This window comes from Colossoma macropomum, unplaced genomic scaffold (genome assembly GCF_904425465.1).
Source record: "Colossoma macropomum unplaced genomic scaffold, Colossoma_macropomum, whole genome shotgun sequence".
NCBI classification, from domain to species: Eukaryota; Metazoa; Chordata; class Actinopteri; order Characiformes; family Serrasalmidae; genus Colossoma; species Colossoma macropomum.
The window spans coordinates 14,916,777-14,932,283 of record NW_023494797.1 but is presented as its reverse complement, the minus strand read 5'-3'; the positions used below and the strand labels follow the sequence as shown (position 1 = coordinate 14,932,283).

At 42.2% G+C, this 15,507-nt stretch overlaps 1 protein-coding gene across 2 annotated transcripts; it reads left to right on the top strand.

The window, feature by feature from the left end:
• The first annotated feature begins 58 nt into the window (after positions 1-58).
• Positions 59-14,242, top strand: sltm (SAFB-like, transcription modulator). Of its 2 annotated transcripts, none has more exons than XM_036584395.1 (20): positions 59-239; positions 2,722-2,809; positions 4,051-4,106; positions 5,009-5,036; positions 6,163-6,730; positions 7,355-7,398; positions 8,085-8,194; positions 8,402-8,551; positions 8,803-8,918; positions 9,011-9,162; positions 9,247-9,344; positions 9,518-9,571; positions 9,731-9,873; positions 10,003-10,183; positions 10,284-10,408; positions 10,649-10,822; positions 11,057-11,383; positions 11,609-11,747; positions 12,242-12,399; positions 13,143-14,242. In XM_036584395.1, exons 1-20 carry the CDS (start codon positions 63-65, stop codon positions 13,237-13,239), a joined length of 2,985 nt encoding a protein of 994 aa, XP_036440288.1. In that variant the 5' UTR covers positions 59-62; the 3' UTR covers positions 13,240-14,242. The 2 variants fall into 2 exon arrangements, with proteins under 2 accessions (XP_036440288.1, XP_036440287.1); XM_036584394.1 differs by having other exon boundaries at positions 12,239-12,399.
• The last annotated feature ends 1,265 nt before the right edge of the window (positions 14,243-15,507 follow it).

Sequence of the window (15,507 nt, the reverse complement as noted above, 5' to 3'; positions counted from 1 at the left end):
AGCCCCTCGCGCCTTCTGAGCACGTGACCTAAATCGCGCACCCAGTGACGTCACGGCGGCTCATGACGCTGCCGCCGTTGTGCGAAGCTGCAGCTGCGGGTGAAATGGCGTCGGGGGCTATTACAGCGGAGAGTAAGCGGATCACAGACTTACGGGTGGTGGACTTAAAAACGGAGCTCAAACGGAGGAACCTGGACATCACCGGAGTCAAAAACGTGCTCGTCGCAAGACTGAAACAGGTAAAGCGCTGTAACGGACGCCGCGGCTCCGCGTTTGGACGCAGAGCTCGATTAACCAGCAGGACTAGCGTAGCACGTTAGCTCAGCCAACGGCGCTGCTCGCGGTAAAATAACCGATTTACGTTCACAGACTGTGTTAAACAGAACCGTCTCTAGCGATCAATCTCTGAATAATGCCATGTTCGTTTATTTAAAACGTGTGTGTGTTTAAAAAATGCATGTAAAGTCAAATTAAGACGGTCAGATAGCTGCGGAGATGCTAATTAGCTTAGCTTAGGTTAGCTTAGCTTAGCCTAGCTTTGCTGCTGCGAGAGGCTCAAGTTGTCTTCCTACTCTCCAGCTTCTTGTTCGTATTTTCCCGTTCCACCTTAAGTGGTGCAGCAGTTAGGTTCTGGCTCCTCGGAATGCTTTTCCGTTCCTATTCGCCAGATTGAATTTAAGGTGGAACGGGAAAAATCGACCAACAAGCTGCAGAGTAAGTAGAATCAAGTAGGTTATGTTACACATACAAGGGGTTAGTCTTGGTGGTGGCGTACGACATAGACCAGACAAGCACAGAGACTGTTTACAGATATTTCTCTACTGGACAAATAAACCAGGAGTCTTAATAAAGGGCCAGTGTGAAAGGAGCTAAAGAGATGTGTGAATGTGTGTATGCCCTCATAACTGCTCCATAAGCTCAGTCTAATTGCACTAACGTTTATGTTTGCACTATTTATACCCACAGACGTTAATCTGTATGTGCCTTATGTTACTTTAGTGTTAATTTCAGGACCTTCTATATTTATATATTTTTTATTATTCTGTTTTTCTACAATTAGTGTTTATTTTTACGATTAGTGTTTAGTGTCTATTTAAACTCACACTTTTCCTGTTTACTTTCTGTTTAATGGTATCACTACACCATGGGGTCTGAGAGTAACGCAATTTCAATACTCTGTATATCCTGTACATACTGTAGTATTGACAATAAAGCTGACTTGACTTGAATATCTGCACATGTACATTAGTCTGTCTGGACATATAATAACTGTTAGAGTTTTACAGGATGATATGGACATTTGTAAAATATTCAAATTTATACGGTTGTGCAAATAAACGTCATGCTACAGAAGGCGTAGTACAATAAGAGAGGTTTGTTCAGTTAAAGCTTACATTTATGAAATAATGTAAACCTAGGCCTTGTGTTTTCCACCTTGCCGTTTGACCTCTGTGTAAGCAGATACACCTAACACATATATATAGTGCTTGTGTGTTGCACTATAGACTTGATTAACATATATAATGTATGTTTGCACAAGTGCATGATTGTCTCTGCTGCAAATGAATTGATGTTGAGCTTTTATGAGATTAACTTTATAAACACTTCTAAAAAGTGAAAACTCATTTAACAAAAGGTCATTAAAAGTTAAAATGGTTATTAAAAGCCCCAGTCATCGGATCAGCTGTGCTGGTAATTTGCTGCGATGACAAAATACAGAATTCCTTCAGTCAAAGGGGAATTCCACCGATTTTTCAATTTCCATGTAATTCAGTTGTTGAGCTGTAAACCGTTGTTCATAGTGGTCTGATGTGAAATGGCTCATTGTAGAGAAATTTGCTCAGATTTCTTTACAGTGGTGGTGATAGGAACCAGGGGTCACCATGTCTACAACAGAGATAGCCAGTTTATTTACTCTCCAAAACCATCAGTGAACCTGCTTGAGTTTTTATATGCAATGCTGATGATGGTAGAATGGTTATAAATCTGAAAAATACGTTTTTTTTTTGAACTATTTGGCCCTGCATATACCCTTCCATCATGTATGGATTACAACAAATTGATTAAAATACACTTTAACCAAAACTTTAAGCAAAACTCTCATAAAACAATGTTGGACATCAGGCAGCATATATCCACCCACTTCACAGAACAGCTTTCTGAGAGGGAGCTTTCAGAGGCGTTAAACTCTTCAGATGTCTGGTTCCCATCACTATGAATGATTCTTACACAGAAAACGGTGTATTTCACACCAAACAGCTCTGAATGATTTAGTTTACATCTTAAAGACTGAGAAATTAAAAAAAAAAGTGGAATTCCTCTTTAATGTTATTGTAGAAAGTTTAGCTGTTTCCTATTGTTTTGCTGATGCATAAATGTAGATGTGGAAATTGGGAATACATCTCCTTGGGATATATATGTATATATAGTACAGTTATAAATGCAATAAAAAAAGAAACATATCATTAAATGTTGGTTTGAAATATTGGTGAAATCGAAACATCTGTCCGACACTTGTATTTTTTTAATAAGCAGTTTTCTGCCAGTGAAGATACGATTCCGATATCATTGAGCATCAATAGTCCTGTTGGTTTCGGTATTTTGAAGTGATGAGCAATACATATGTTAGCTATGTAGAAATGAACAATAAAGCGGTTTTCCTATAGCAAAGCATAGTTGAACCTCATTACTCTTTTTACTTGAGTTGTCCTTTGCTCCTAGGCAATAGAAGATGAAGGTGGCGATCCAGAAAACATTGAAATCCCCGTTTCAGCTGACACGCCTACCCGAAAGAATACAAAAACCAAAGGTAATAACGCTGCTGTTGACCCTCCTCAAGGTTCCTCTGAGCTCTGTTTTATCCCACATGTAAACACAGTCACTAAAGTAGCTTTAAATGGCGCTAAATCTCGGCCTTTTCTCTTTCAGAGCGACGCAGAGAAACTTGTTCATGCGTTTGTTACAAGCAGAGTTGATCACTGTAATGCTCTTCTTACTCCTAAGAAAACTATATATCTCTTACAACTCGTACAAAATGCTGCAGCGTGAATCCTAACAAAAACAACACAGAGATCATTCTCGTTTTAAAAGGGCTGCACTGGCTGCCTGTATCATTCAGGATAGATTTTAAAGTTCTGCTACTAGTTTTTAAAGCTCAAAATGACCTCAAAGCATCGCTTACATCACAGATTGTCTGTCTGTTCATGTTCTGGCACGTAATCTAAGATCTGCCGATAGTGACCTTCTACAAACACCTTCTGTAAAATACAGAAAACGGAGAGACTCGTTCAGTTATTTTGAACTCAGGTCCACCTTTTATTAGACAGTCAAGCTCAGTGCTCACTTTTAAGAAGCATCTAAAAATGTATCTCTTTCTTAGCCTTTAATTAAAACTGTCTTGTGGTGTTTATCTTCTAACTTGATCTGTTTCATTTTCTTCTGATACTTAATAAATACTCATGATTTCTTGTTTAACTGTTTTATCACCTGTCTGTAAAGCACTTTGAGCTGCCACCAGCATGAAAAGTACTATGTAAATAAAAAGTATTATTATTATTATTATTGTTGTTGTTATCATCGTCATCATTATCATCATTTACTCACCCAAAGCACATAGAGGTCTTGATAATTAGCTCATCTGTTAAATCAGAAGTATTGGGAAAAGGACTGCATGCACCTACATAAGACAGTGGGTCCTCAGAAGTGGAGCTCCTAGCCAGACTCTGGCTCACATGACCTTAATGCTTTGAGGTCTGATGAAAATTCCTTTCTTTGTGATTTTGCAGTGGTCTAACTGCACTGACTGCATTTCTGGTGCACCCAGAGGCCTTACCTTACTGCAGAATGCATTGTGACTTGCAGGAAGTGAGACTGGCGTACAGCCCTGAACAGCTTTGTGTTTCTCCCAGCACGTCTTGTAGATTTACTTGTAGAGCTCGAACATTACTTGATAAATTGAGTCAATTATTTAACCGTAAATTATTCTAGTCATCAGAACAGAGTTTTATGGGAGCCATTTCAACATTGACTTTGAATATACTTCTTGTTTAGGAAAGAAAGTGGACTCAGATCTTGACGCTGCAATGGAGGAGGAGTCGTTTTCCAAGGTAAGTGGGTATTTTTTGTGTTTTTTTAAATTAATTTACATTTAGACTATAATGTATATGCCCATGGAGTGGTAAAGTATTGAGCATAGTTTGGGCCATTAGAAAACTTGTCAGATGCTGTCAATTTGTCGAGTACTTTCTGAACACGTTTTTAAGTAGTAACATTTTCCACCAGCTTTTTTCTGCTTATTAAAATACAAATAAATAAAGAAAAGATGATTCAGAAATACCTTTTTTCTGGTGCTTGTCAAATAACATTGATTTGTCAAAGTAATTTATTTGTAACATCATCGAAAATCTGTCGGCCGTCACACAAACTGGAAAGTTTGCTGGTACGTTTATAATTGTTTAGTCTGTAAGTCTAACATCACGACTTTTGAAATAATCAAAGTGAATAATCAAAGGACAATTAAAGAAACATTAAAAGTAGCCCACTCTCTTTCACTAGGCGGTTGTGTACTGCTTGGACAATGATATCTGCTGATTTTAGCAACCAGTGGTATTAATGGTGTCGGCAGATAATTAGTGACTATTTTTTATTATTATTTTTTTTTGTCACGTATTTGCCAGTATCTAGACTGATTATATGTCGATGATGGGGCAAAACCTTAGACAAGTATGACACTAACTAATGAAAAATGATAACAGTGAGAATTAATAAGCAGGAGAAAAATCTTTTGCTGTTTGAGTTTAGGAAGTGTGATGATTGAGAATTGACAATCACGTGTCAGTAAAGCGTTGTTTAATTAAAACAATTGGAGTATAAAATGTGTGTGTGTGTGTGTATATATATATATATAAAAAACAATTTAGTATTGCTAAGACTCCTCTTTTTCTATAAATTAACCACTTTTGAAAGTGATTATTTTTTTTAATCGTGCTCTGATGATGCTTGTTTTCAGGAGGCTGAAGAGGAGGAATCAGAGAAAGGTATGTTTGGTCTCATGTAAGGGTGGATTGATAATCTTTTTAGGCTCCACAGGTTCATGCTTCTCTGAAGGTGGGACTCCCCTTCCTTATTTTGCTCCTTGTTATCGAATTTCACCACTACTTGACGCGACCTCAGTGTCACTCACAAACTCGTAAAGGACATGCCTCGAGGCTGCTGTTATCAGGAACGTTTGGACTTCACCTCCAGCTACAGTCTTCACAACTGCTGCATCAGTGGACAGATCAGACCCAACGGTTCTCTTAACATCAGTGTTCTAGACGTGACTTTTTCAAGAACATCTTCTCCTGCTGCTACTGCTGAAGGACAGAGGAGGCTTTTCGACCACACAGGGACGCATCACATCATTTTCTATGCATCAGGAATCACCACAACAACAGGCTTCTTCCTTCTCCTCAGCGGTGGACATTCCTCCGGACAGAAATGAGAAGGAGACGATGGATGACTGATCGGAAGATTAGATGCTGTAGTCTTAACTGCTCCTTTTCGATTGCACCGTGCCTCTAGGTGGGAGAAATGAGAAGCGTTTCTCACTGCTTTTGCTCACAAACTCACTCAAGGATGGACATGGCTCAAAAGGTACCTGTTTTTAGCAGCATTGGGTACAGAGTGCAATGGCACGGACTCGCTCTCTTCAGTGCATCAGAAAGGATGAAGTACCTGACTTGCATCTTCCTCCTGCCCGGCACCAAGGAGTGATAGACATTCAAGGGGAGTGTAAGGAAAAAAAAGACACTGAACATGGCTTGAAAAGCCTCACAGCCACTGGAGAAAGGACTTCTGTTTTTTCGTTCCAACAGCCTGTCCAAAACGTGAAGTAAACCATTTTCAGCCATTGGAAGGGCGAATAAAGGATCACTGAAGAATGGCATTTGAAGACTGTTTTCCAGTATAAGAAGTGGTTGTGGCTGAGATGACTGAAGATTGTTGAACCCATCCATTTTTCTAAGGAATGTATGTTTTGTGTTATACCTGTGGTTTCCTCACCCACGATGACCACTAACACTAAACTTGCTCTCTATTCTACTTTCCAGGTAACCTAGCTCAGAGATGTGAATGTTAAACAATGTGTTTTTTGCCATGTTCTATCCTTGTTAAATCCCTCAGATGTAACTGATACTGATGATGCTACTCGTGAAAATTCTAAATCCTTCTCCGGCGGGGATGGCCTCGCCGAGCCTGAGGCACAGCCAGAGCTGGAGGAGGAGCCTGAGATTGAGGCAGAGGTGGAGCCTGAGCTTGAGGCCGAAGCAGAGGCTGAAGCTGAACCTGAAGCCCCAGCGATGGAGGCCTTGGAGAGCTATCCTGCTCCCGATCCGGCCAAAGAAGTTGAGGATGATAACATATCTGTCACCATCCAGGCCGAAGATGCCATCACGCTGGATGTGGATGGCGACGACCTCCTGGAAACAGGTAAACATGTGAAACTTCCAGATTCTGAGGCAGAGAAGGGCTGTGAGGAGCCGGAAGCCTCTGCCGAGACGAGGCAGGAGGCAGACTCGATGGCCGAAGCGAAGGACAGCCACAAAGATGGTAAGAGAGATGACGGGCCGAAGTCTGATGCCACCAAGAAGGACGGCAGAGAGGCCTCGAAGAAAGCTGAAACGGGAGACAAAGAAAAGGATTCTGGGAAGAAAGGCCCCTCTTCTGCTGGGGCGGCAGGTCAAGCAAAGAGGTTTGTCTTTCTATGTCAGTTCTTTAAGATACTTCTACCAAGTTCCAGATCACTATGAACTCAGCATTGTGGGTAGCCGCAAGATTTTTTTTTTTTCTTTTTCATAACAAGTTGTTCATTGTACCTAATCCCTGCCATTGGTTTCCTTTGATTTGTTTGGCCTTTTTTTCGAAGTTGGGTAATTGGTGCTGTTAAACGAGGAGATGAGAACACGACTGTTACACATTTCCAGCACTTTTATTGCCTTTTCCAGTCCCTACTTATGGGTTAAAAAAGAGCAATAGTTCCAGTGATGACAGAGGGGTTTGTCAGACCAATGAAGTGATTCGCTGTGAAGTTGAACACACTTCTGAAGATTTCATTGACCAAGAGAATAAATTGGCAGAAAACCTGACCCACCTTGATCCCGTGGAAAAGCAATGAAAGAAGCCTTATTGGAGTGTTACCCAAGTGCAAGCCTTACCTATGGGGATTTTTTTTTTTCTTTTTTGTAACACAACAAACCAGTGTTTTGAATGGCGATTGTTTGTCTGAATGTTCCTCACTGCCCACTGGTGACTGTGTTTTCTTGTATGATTTGCTCATTTTTCTCTTCTTGTCACTCTTACCACACTTGTATTGTAGCTCCTCAAAAGACAGAGATGGGAAAACGACGAAAGATGAGAAAGGTAAGCATTTATTGAACTTCAGGCTGGTTTCTTGTAAATTTCAGAAACTAAGCTTAAATGATTCTTTTCAGATATATTCCAAGGTGGCTGTAAATCCTTATTCTGGGAAAACAATTCATGGATCTTTGCTTTTAAACCACAATAACACTTGGCCCGACCATTGTTTTGCTCATGTAAGTGCACATCTTGGGTAGTGAAATATGGAAAAAAGCTGGCTATAAGCCATAAATCCCAGCATTCAAATACTGGGTAATTGATATTTCTAGGATCTAGGAGTAGAAGAGGCACTACATTACCACAGTGTATTGTGATCTCCATGGGAGTCCTGACTGTATGAAAACGAACTGGTATGAGGGGGAAAAAATAGATTTCTTACAGTTATGTGTATTAATGGATATTGTGGATGCTCTTGATAGCAGTGGTTGGTCTTACACTCATGCCTTTACTTGGCTGAACCCTATTTGATATTCATAGACTTGGAGATGGTTGTGTACTGTACACTGTAAAAGGCTGTCATATTTACAGCTTCAAAGGCTGATGTCCCATATTCTGAGTCTATGTTAATCTACAATTATGTTGCTCTCAAAGCAGAAAACCACAACAGGAATCATTTTCTGGTGGGCCAGGTGTAGTATAGTTGGTATACGGGCTGTTTGATTGACCTTCAGCTTGTGGTCCGTATTTAGGAGGACTCAGCAGTAGCAGCACCAGCTCTACTCGCAACTTGTGGGTGAGTGGCCTGTCTTCCAACACCAAAGCAGCTGATCTGAAGAACCTTTTTGGCAAATATGGAAAGGTATGGTATACAATTTGACTGGTGTAAGCATTGAAGTAGAAGTTACTGTTCTTATGTTAGACTGCTTAAGTGTTGTTGTTGTTGTTGTTATTTTTGTTGTTTATTATTATTATTATTAAATGTAATTCTGTATTTGGAGTAACATTGTGTTTCTTTATTTTGTGACTTTATTTTATAACTTTGTGAGCCTTCTATTTTTCATTCAAGGTTTTTAGTGCCAAAGTGGTCACCAATGCCCGCAGCCCAGGAGCTAAATGCTATGGATTAGTGACCATGTCCTCCAGTGCAGAGGTGGCAAGATGCATCTCCCACCTGGACCGCACAGAACTCCATGGCCAGCAGATATCTGTGGACAGGGTAAAGACAGCTTCTCTCCACCACATAGCTATGCCAAACATGGCACTAATATTAATGGTTTCATGTTTTGAAGTTTTACTATTGGAGTGTTATGTAACAGTCAGAAAGAAAATGAACAAAGGAAATTGTATTTGTGGTGATGTGGTCCAAACTGCATATTAATGACAGATAATCACCTGTGCAGTTTGGTCTGTTGTGGCCTTGAGGAACAAAAACATTTAAATCTTAACCTCATGGTTCTGACTTTTCAGGTTAAAACTGACCCTTTCAAAAAGGACTTCTCTAAGAAAGAAGCGGAGGACAAAACGGGTTCCAGTAAAACATCAGGGGAAAAGCGTACCCCTACTGGGATGAAGACCACCAGCAAGTAAGGACCAGTATCTCCCTTTGAGCTAGTGCCGTATGTGCTGATGATGGGCAGGGAAAGGCTCATGCATGCTTTTTAACAAATCTCTGCAGGACTCAGGCCTCTTCTAAAAAGGAAGAGAAGAAGCCGTCTGAGAAGGAGAGCAAAGAGTCTTCCAAGAAACAGGAGTCCAAAGGCGCCAAGTCCGACGGCCCGTCTTCCAGCTCTGCAGCTGATGCCAAGAAAGATGAGAAAAAGCATGGCCGTACGTTTGTGGATCTGTTTGCAGTTTAGTTACCGTGGATGCTTGTGCTTTAAATTAATGGTGGTGTATTCGTCTTTCTCTCAGGGAAGAGTCCTGGAAAGATGGTAGTGATTGACCAAGCTAAAGGGGACCAAGGCTTCAAACCTCGGCCACCATTCAGAAGAGGAGGGAGGTTTGACAAGGTACTAAGAACAATGTAGCAGATTTTTTTTGCAAGACCTTTGTAGACCCTGCTGCTGTAGAAGTAGGGTTTTTTTTCCCCTTATTTGAATAAATTCTGTTTAGTGTTTTTTTATTGACATGACAGAGATTATGACTCATTTAGCTTTAATCAAAAATTTCTCTTATTCTGCAGCCTGGACCTCCCAACATGAACAGACGGCCCCGTTGGATTGGTCCTCCTGAAGAGGTTTGTGACCCCCCCCCCAACCAATCCTCCATATGTCAGCCTTCACTGTAGAAGTATTTTAGTGAATTTGATCTTAATTGACTGTTTGAACCGTTTTCCCTTTTGTGGTATTACTGAGTACTTACAAATGATCTTTGATTGTGATTGTTTCTCACACAGATGGAAATAATGAAGAAGGGAAGGCCTTTTCTGAATAAAGGAGGCAATAAGGACATCCTTCCATTTGAGAAGATGAAGGAGCAAAGGATGCGTGAGCGCATGGTCAGAATGGAGCGAGTCCGTAGGGCCATGGAACTGCGCAGGTGTGTCTTGTTTCACACGCAAATCAGCATTTTCGCTCTTATCTGCGCTCAGTTTAATACAGAAGGACGCTTAAACCACAAAGAGCTTGATTGTGCTGTTGCGTAATATTGTGTTGGCTTCACATTCAGGCGGCGCGAGATCGCAGAGCGCGAGCGGCGGGAGCGTGAGCGGATCCGTGTAATGCGCGAGCGTGAGGAGAGGGAGAACCTGATGCGTGAGCGCCAGAGGCTGGAGCTCGAGAGGCAGAAGCTGGAGCGTGAGCGCATGGAGCGAGAGAGGCTGGAAAGAGAGAGGATCCGCATAGAGCAGGTCAGCCACTGTTTGCCGCGCCACGTCACTTTCCTTTAAAAGCTCGATTCCGCCAAAGTTTTGATGTTGCGGTTGCTAAATTGGGCTCTTTGTTTGGCAGGAGCGGCGTAAGGAAGCAGAGAGGCTGGCTCGGGAGCGGGAGGAGCTGAGGAGGCAGCAGGAACAGCTTCGCTATGAGCAGGAGAAACGCAATAACTTGAAGAGAGGCCGTGACGTTGACCACAGGTATATCTGAATACCAGAGAACATCATTTTGTAGTAAATATAGCAGTCTGTGTCTAAAATTTGTTTTGGGATGACCCCATTACTGATCTGTCAGCTTTTACAGCTGCCAAATGTGCATAAATCCCTGCCTTGCGCAGCAAAAAATGACTTGCTTTATAGTGGTGGTTGTATCTATCCTGGCAATATTGTATATCCTGGAATTTAAGGGCAAAGGTTAATTGACTTCTTTGCGTCTTGAAGGAGGGATGACCCCTACTGGAACGGCAATAAGAAGATGCCGCCAGAGTCGGAGGGCAGGATCAGCCAGGCCTCTGACTACAATAACCGCCAGCAGGGCCGTTTCACTGACTTCAGCTCCAGAGACAGAGCACGCTTTCCTGACAGTGCTCCTGTACAGCCTAACAGCTTCGACAGGTGAGTTCATGCTGAGCCGGAGGAGTTCTGCATAATTCTGCTTGATGAGTGAAGGATAGACTTTGGTCCAGATTTGTCAGAATTGAGGTTGGCAGTAGTTGAATTTTAATCAAGTGTGTGTGTGTGTGTGTGTGTGTGTGTGTGTGTGTGTGTGTGTGTGTGTGTGTGAACATGAGTTATTGCCAAATATTTTGAGCGGAAAGTTCTTGAAAGTTAACTGTTCGTGGTTCTCAGGCGCAGTAGGTTCGAGGGTGAGCCAGAAGCTAAGAAGAACCGCCCTGACCCACGGCGGGAGGGCTCCGGCTTTGACCGCTACCCCAAAAGCTTTGACACCGTCCGCAGGCCTGAGCCGCCGCCGCCTCCTGCCCGTGCTGAGCTCCGGGACACCGATCGACGCGAGATCCGGGACAGAGACGAGCGGCGACCCGTGGCCATGCCAGAACGAACAGCGGGCGGCAGGGCTCCGCCACCAGCCATGACCCACTCCCGCTCAGCCAGAGACGCTGGACACACCGGCTGGAAGAATGACAGTGGCATGAACACCAAACCTGGTGATGTCAGGTAGGAAGAGAGCAGTTCGTACTGTCCGAAGCATTACAGCATTAAAGTGTTAGGGTTTCATCTTGTATAGTGTACTTTTTCTGTGTTTTCTAGCCTTTTGATTCTGATTCTGAGTAGTACAGGCTCAGTATTTTTACCTGCTAGAAAATGCTGTGCTATGTTACCAACTTCACTGGGAGCCGTCAGTATGAACTGGGTCTATAGTGGGTTGTCGTGTTGTTCCAGGGGGGCAGTGCGGATGCGTCCTGAGCGTTCAGGTCGAGAGGGGCCTGGCCCTGCAATGAGGGGAGCCCCGTCAGCCAGCCGGGGCAGAGCCACCTTCAGCAGCCGAGACGGAGGAAGACCTGCCGTCATGGGAGAGCAGGTGAGCACCGCCCTCCTATACTTTATTTTTACTTTCTTTTTCTTTGTTTCCTTCTTTTTCTCTTTGTTTTTTCTCTTTGTTTTTTTGTTTCTTCCCTTTTCTTTTTCTTTTTTTCTTTCTTCCCTTTTCTTTTTTCTGTTTCTTTTTTCTCTTTCTTCCCTTTTCTTTTTCTTTTCTTTCTTCCCTTTTTTCTTTCTTCCCTTTTTTCTTTCTTCCTTTTTCTGTTTTTTTTTCTTTTTTCCTTTGTTTACTTTTTTCTTTTTCTCTCTTTTTCTTTGTTTTTCTCTTTGTTTCTTTCTTTTGTTCGTTCTTTTTCTTTCTTTCGGGTATAGAGAGCCTAGGCTTTTTGCTGACATTAGAGATTATTGATTCACAGTCCTAATTTATTAGCGAGGACAAAACACAGAATGTGCAGGTAACCATGATTGTATGTAAAAAATTAGAGATGTTTGAGTGTTCTCACTGAAGACTTTCCTGGTTCTGTCTTACAGCAGCATTTCGGCAGTGGCCGGCAGGTGGTAGTGGAGAGACACGGACGGGACCAGGGCCCGAGGAAGGAGTGGCACGGAGGCGCGGGCTCCCAGAGCGGAGGTTTCCCTGACAGTCGGCGCATGGGAGACAGCCGACCTGGCATGATGGCTCCGCACTCCAGGTATGTACGGTTTTGTCGGAGAGAATCAGTACCCAGTTCTGTGTGGGTGTTTTTTGTCAGCAGTACGCAGTGACCAGTGGTGGACACCATTTGAAACGTATGCTATGATCATTTCATGAGAAATAATCAAATAGAGGTGAAGTCTCATTACATTACCAGTACAAATGTATTTTCCTTGTCTTTTGAAGTTGCTACTTTATAGATATGAGATTTACACCAGTACACTGTGTGAAATAAAGGTACATTGCAGGTACATTTTTCATTCATCAAGGTACAAACAATATAAATGTTCCCTCAAAGGTACAACAGTGGTTCTAAGGTCCAGTAGTGAACACTGAAGGTGAAAAGTACGTATTTGTACCTTTTCATAACCAAATTTTTTAAAACAGAACAATAAAATTAAAAAGCCTGGAGACGAGACGGGGTGTGTGGAGTCAATACAGCTTAGAAAATATCATTTCAGTGGTTTATTAAGGTACTGAGATGTACCCTTGAGGGTACCACCCCAGTGATGAGAGGGGTTCTGCCCCAGTGACGGTTTAGTACCTTTTTTTCTGAGAGTGTACTGAGAACTGAACTTGAAATAACACCTTTTGTGATTGTTTAAATAAATTAACGTTAAAAACCTCTTATTTTTAATGTATAACAGAGTGATTATGCACTGATCTGGACATTTTTATGCCGAATATATGAAAGCATGTTCTTAAAATCTTTCTGCTTCTGTTTTGTTTGTATATCTGCAGCCATTCCTCTGCTGGCATGAACAGAATCGTCCAGATCACCAACGTCCCCATGGCAGGTGGCAGTGGAGGATTCAAACCCTTCAAGGGGAGGTTCTAGCATCCTCTTGCCCATGTTCTTTTGCAGAGATGTTAAATACATTTTATAACTTAATTTCTTTCCTTTTTTAAGTTTGGAATATTATGTTTTTAAGTGGTTGGACTGTGGCCAACAGGTTATTGTAAAACATTTTTTTGTTTGTATAGAGCCTCATTAAGCTAAATGTAGGATTTGTTCCTCAACTGTTCTCCTGTGACCTGCAAAATGGTGCCAGTGCACATTCTTGTTAGCCTAGCACATAGTGGACAGGCAGACTGTACAGTTTTTTTTGTCTTTCCCTCTCCTTCTTTCTTAAAAACAAGCCTGTGTGTGTTGAAACTGCCCGTGTCCAAAACAACTCTTTTTACTCTAGGCTAGTGCTTCCCAATGCTGTTCCTAAAGTCTAATCTGTCCCTTTGAAACTCACGAAGGGCTTGTTTAATGACGAGTTGAGTCAGGTGGGTTGTTAGCAGAGAGTAGAGGAATAGCACTGGGAACTGTGAACAGTGTGATCTCCCTCCGTTGACATTTCATGATGCTCTGGGTTTGGCGCTTCTCATTTATTGACATTAAATTATACAGGTTGTTTTCTTGTATTTTTGTTTACTTGCTGTGAATCTCATTCAAATCTGACCGATAGCCATTAAGAAACGACACGCAGCAGACGTCACTGACCAGGTTTCTTTTAATCAGACGTTACGTCCCTCGTCTAAGGCTTTTTGTTACATGTCCATCTACTTTTTGTCACACACTGTGTTGGGCTACATACATATTTGGTCATATGTACATAAACAGTTGAACCATTGTAATGCGAAGGAATAATGACCTTTTTAATATCCAACCTTTTTATAGTTTTTTGTTTTTAAATATTTTGTGTAAATAGACATACAAAGGAAGTACAAATAGAAACTGTATTAATGGGAATTGCTGAATTGGATCACTGCCTCAGTGCTACAGTTAGCTCTAAACATGCGTCACAAAAATTGTGTGTTGGGTCCATCCAATAAACTCCACCTTTAAAGAACATGGACAAAAGAATCTTAAGACCTGATGTTGTCTGTCAGCGTTAGAGGGCTTACATGCTGAATGTGCTCCAGTTAAGTATTAAACCTGTTCTGTTCATGTTTTCTTCATGTTACGGAAACCAGAGCAGCACATTAGCAGCTGCTGCATACCATTACCAGCACCTTAAAGCCTGTGATATGGTCAGTCTAAATCTCCAGACTCCGGTCTCAGGACCTGTGACTCTGTTCTGTGACATTCACCAAATTATTTGTGGGGTCAGTGAGGCGGCACAGGTGTGGGCCTATAAAATGCACTGGGAGGGGTCCTCCATGTACATGAATTGTTCATTACCTTGGAAAATGTTCATTATTTGTGTACATTTTTTGGTAAATCTTCCCCTTTTAGTTTATTTTGCTATGAATTTTGAACTGAACTTCATGAGGAAGGTTTGCTGAAGCTTGAAGCAGCCTTTCTCAAAGTTCTGAGAAAGTCGACATCCCCCTTACAGCCTAGATCAGGGGTCACCAACTCTTGTCCTGGAGCTCTACCTTCCTACACAGTCTAGTTTAGGCGTGTCAAACCTTCCAGACCAAACTGCGGTGGAGATTAACGTTTACCCTCATGTACCCCTCTGAATTCAGTTCATGAAGGCCTTGTTTATTAGCTGATGAGCTGAATCAGGTGTGTTTAATGAGGCAGTGTGTGTTGAAGTCTGCAGTGTTTCGGCCCGCAAGGACTGGAGCCTGACACGTGGTCTAGTTCCAACCACAGTTTGCCAAACCTGCTCCAACTTAAGATTGATTGGCTGCAGCAGAGGCAGTCGTGTTGGGTAAGAAGGAGGCAGAATGTCAGATGCAGGTTGGAATTAAACTCTGCAGGATAGCAGATCTCCAAGAGGAGGGTTGGTGACCACAGGTTTGGATGATTGACAGAATTAGTCTTACGGCTCTGTGGTCTTTCTCTGTAACATGAAGCTTGCAAGTCTGGAGATTTAGGCTGGGCTTTAACAGCCTCAGGCCATTTACTTGTATCCACCTCGACCAAAAGGACATGCCTGGTGTTCTCAACTTCAATAGCAGAGCCTCAGGCACGTCCCTTTCCTGTCAGACTGTGGCCGAGTCTGTCTGAACAGTTGAAAAACTTCCTTTCCTAGACTTCTGCTTTAACTGTGGACCATGAGCTCAAATATACTGGCAGAGCTAACCAGCATGTGGATCCACAGGGTTGCTGGATCAGGAAAAAATCAAGGAAAGCAGATCATCTTTCATTCATTCAGCTATTTAG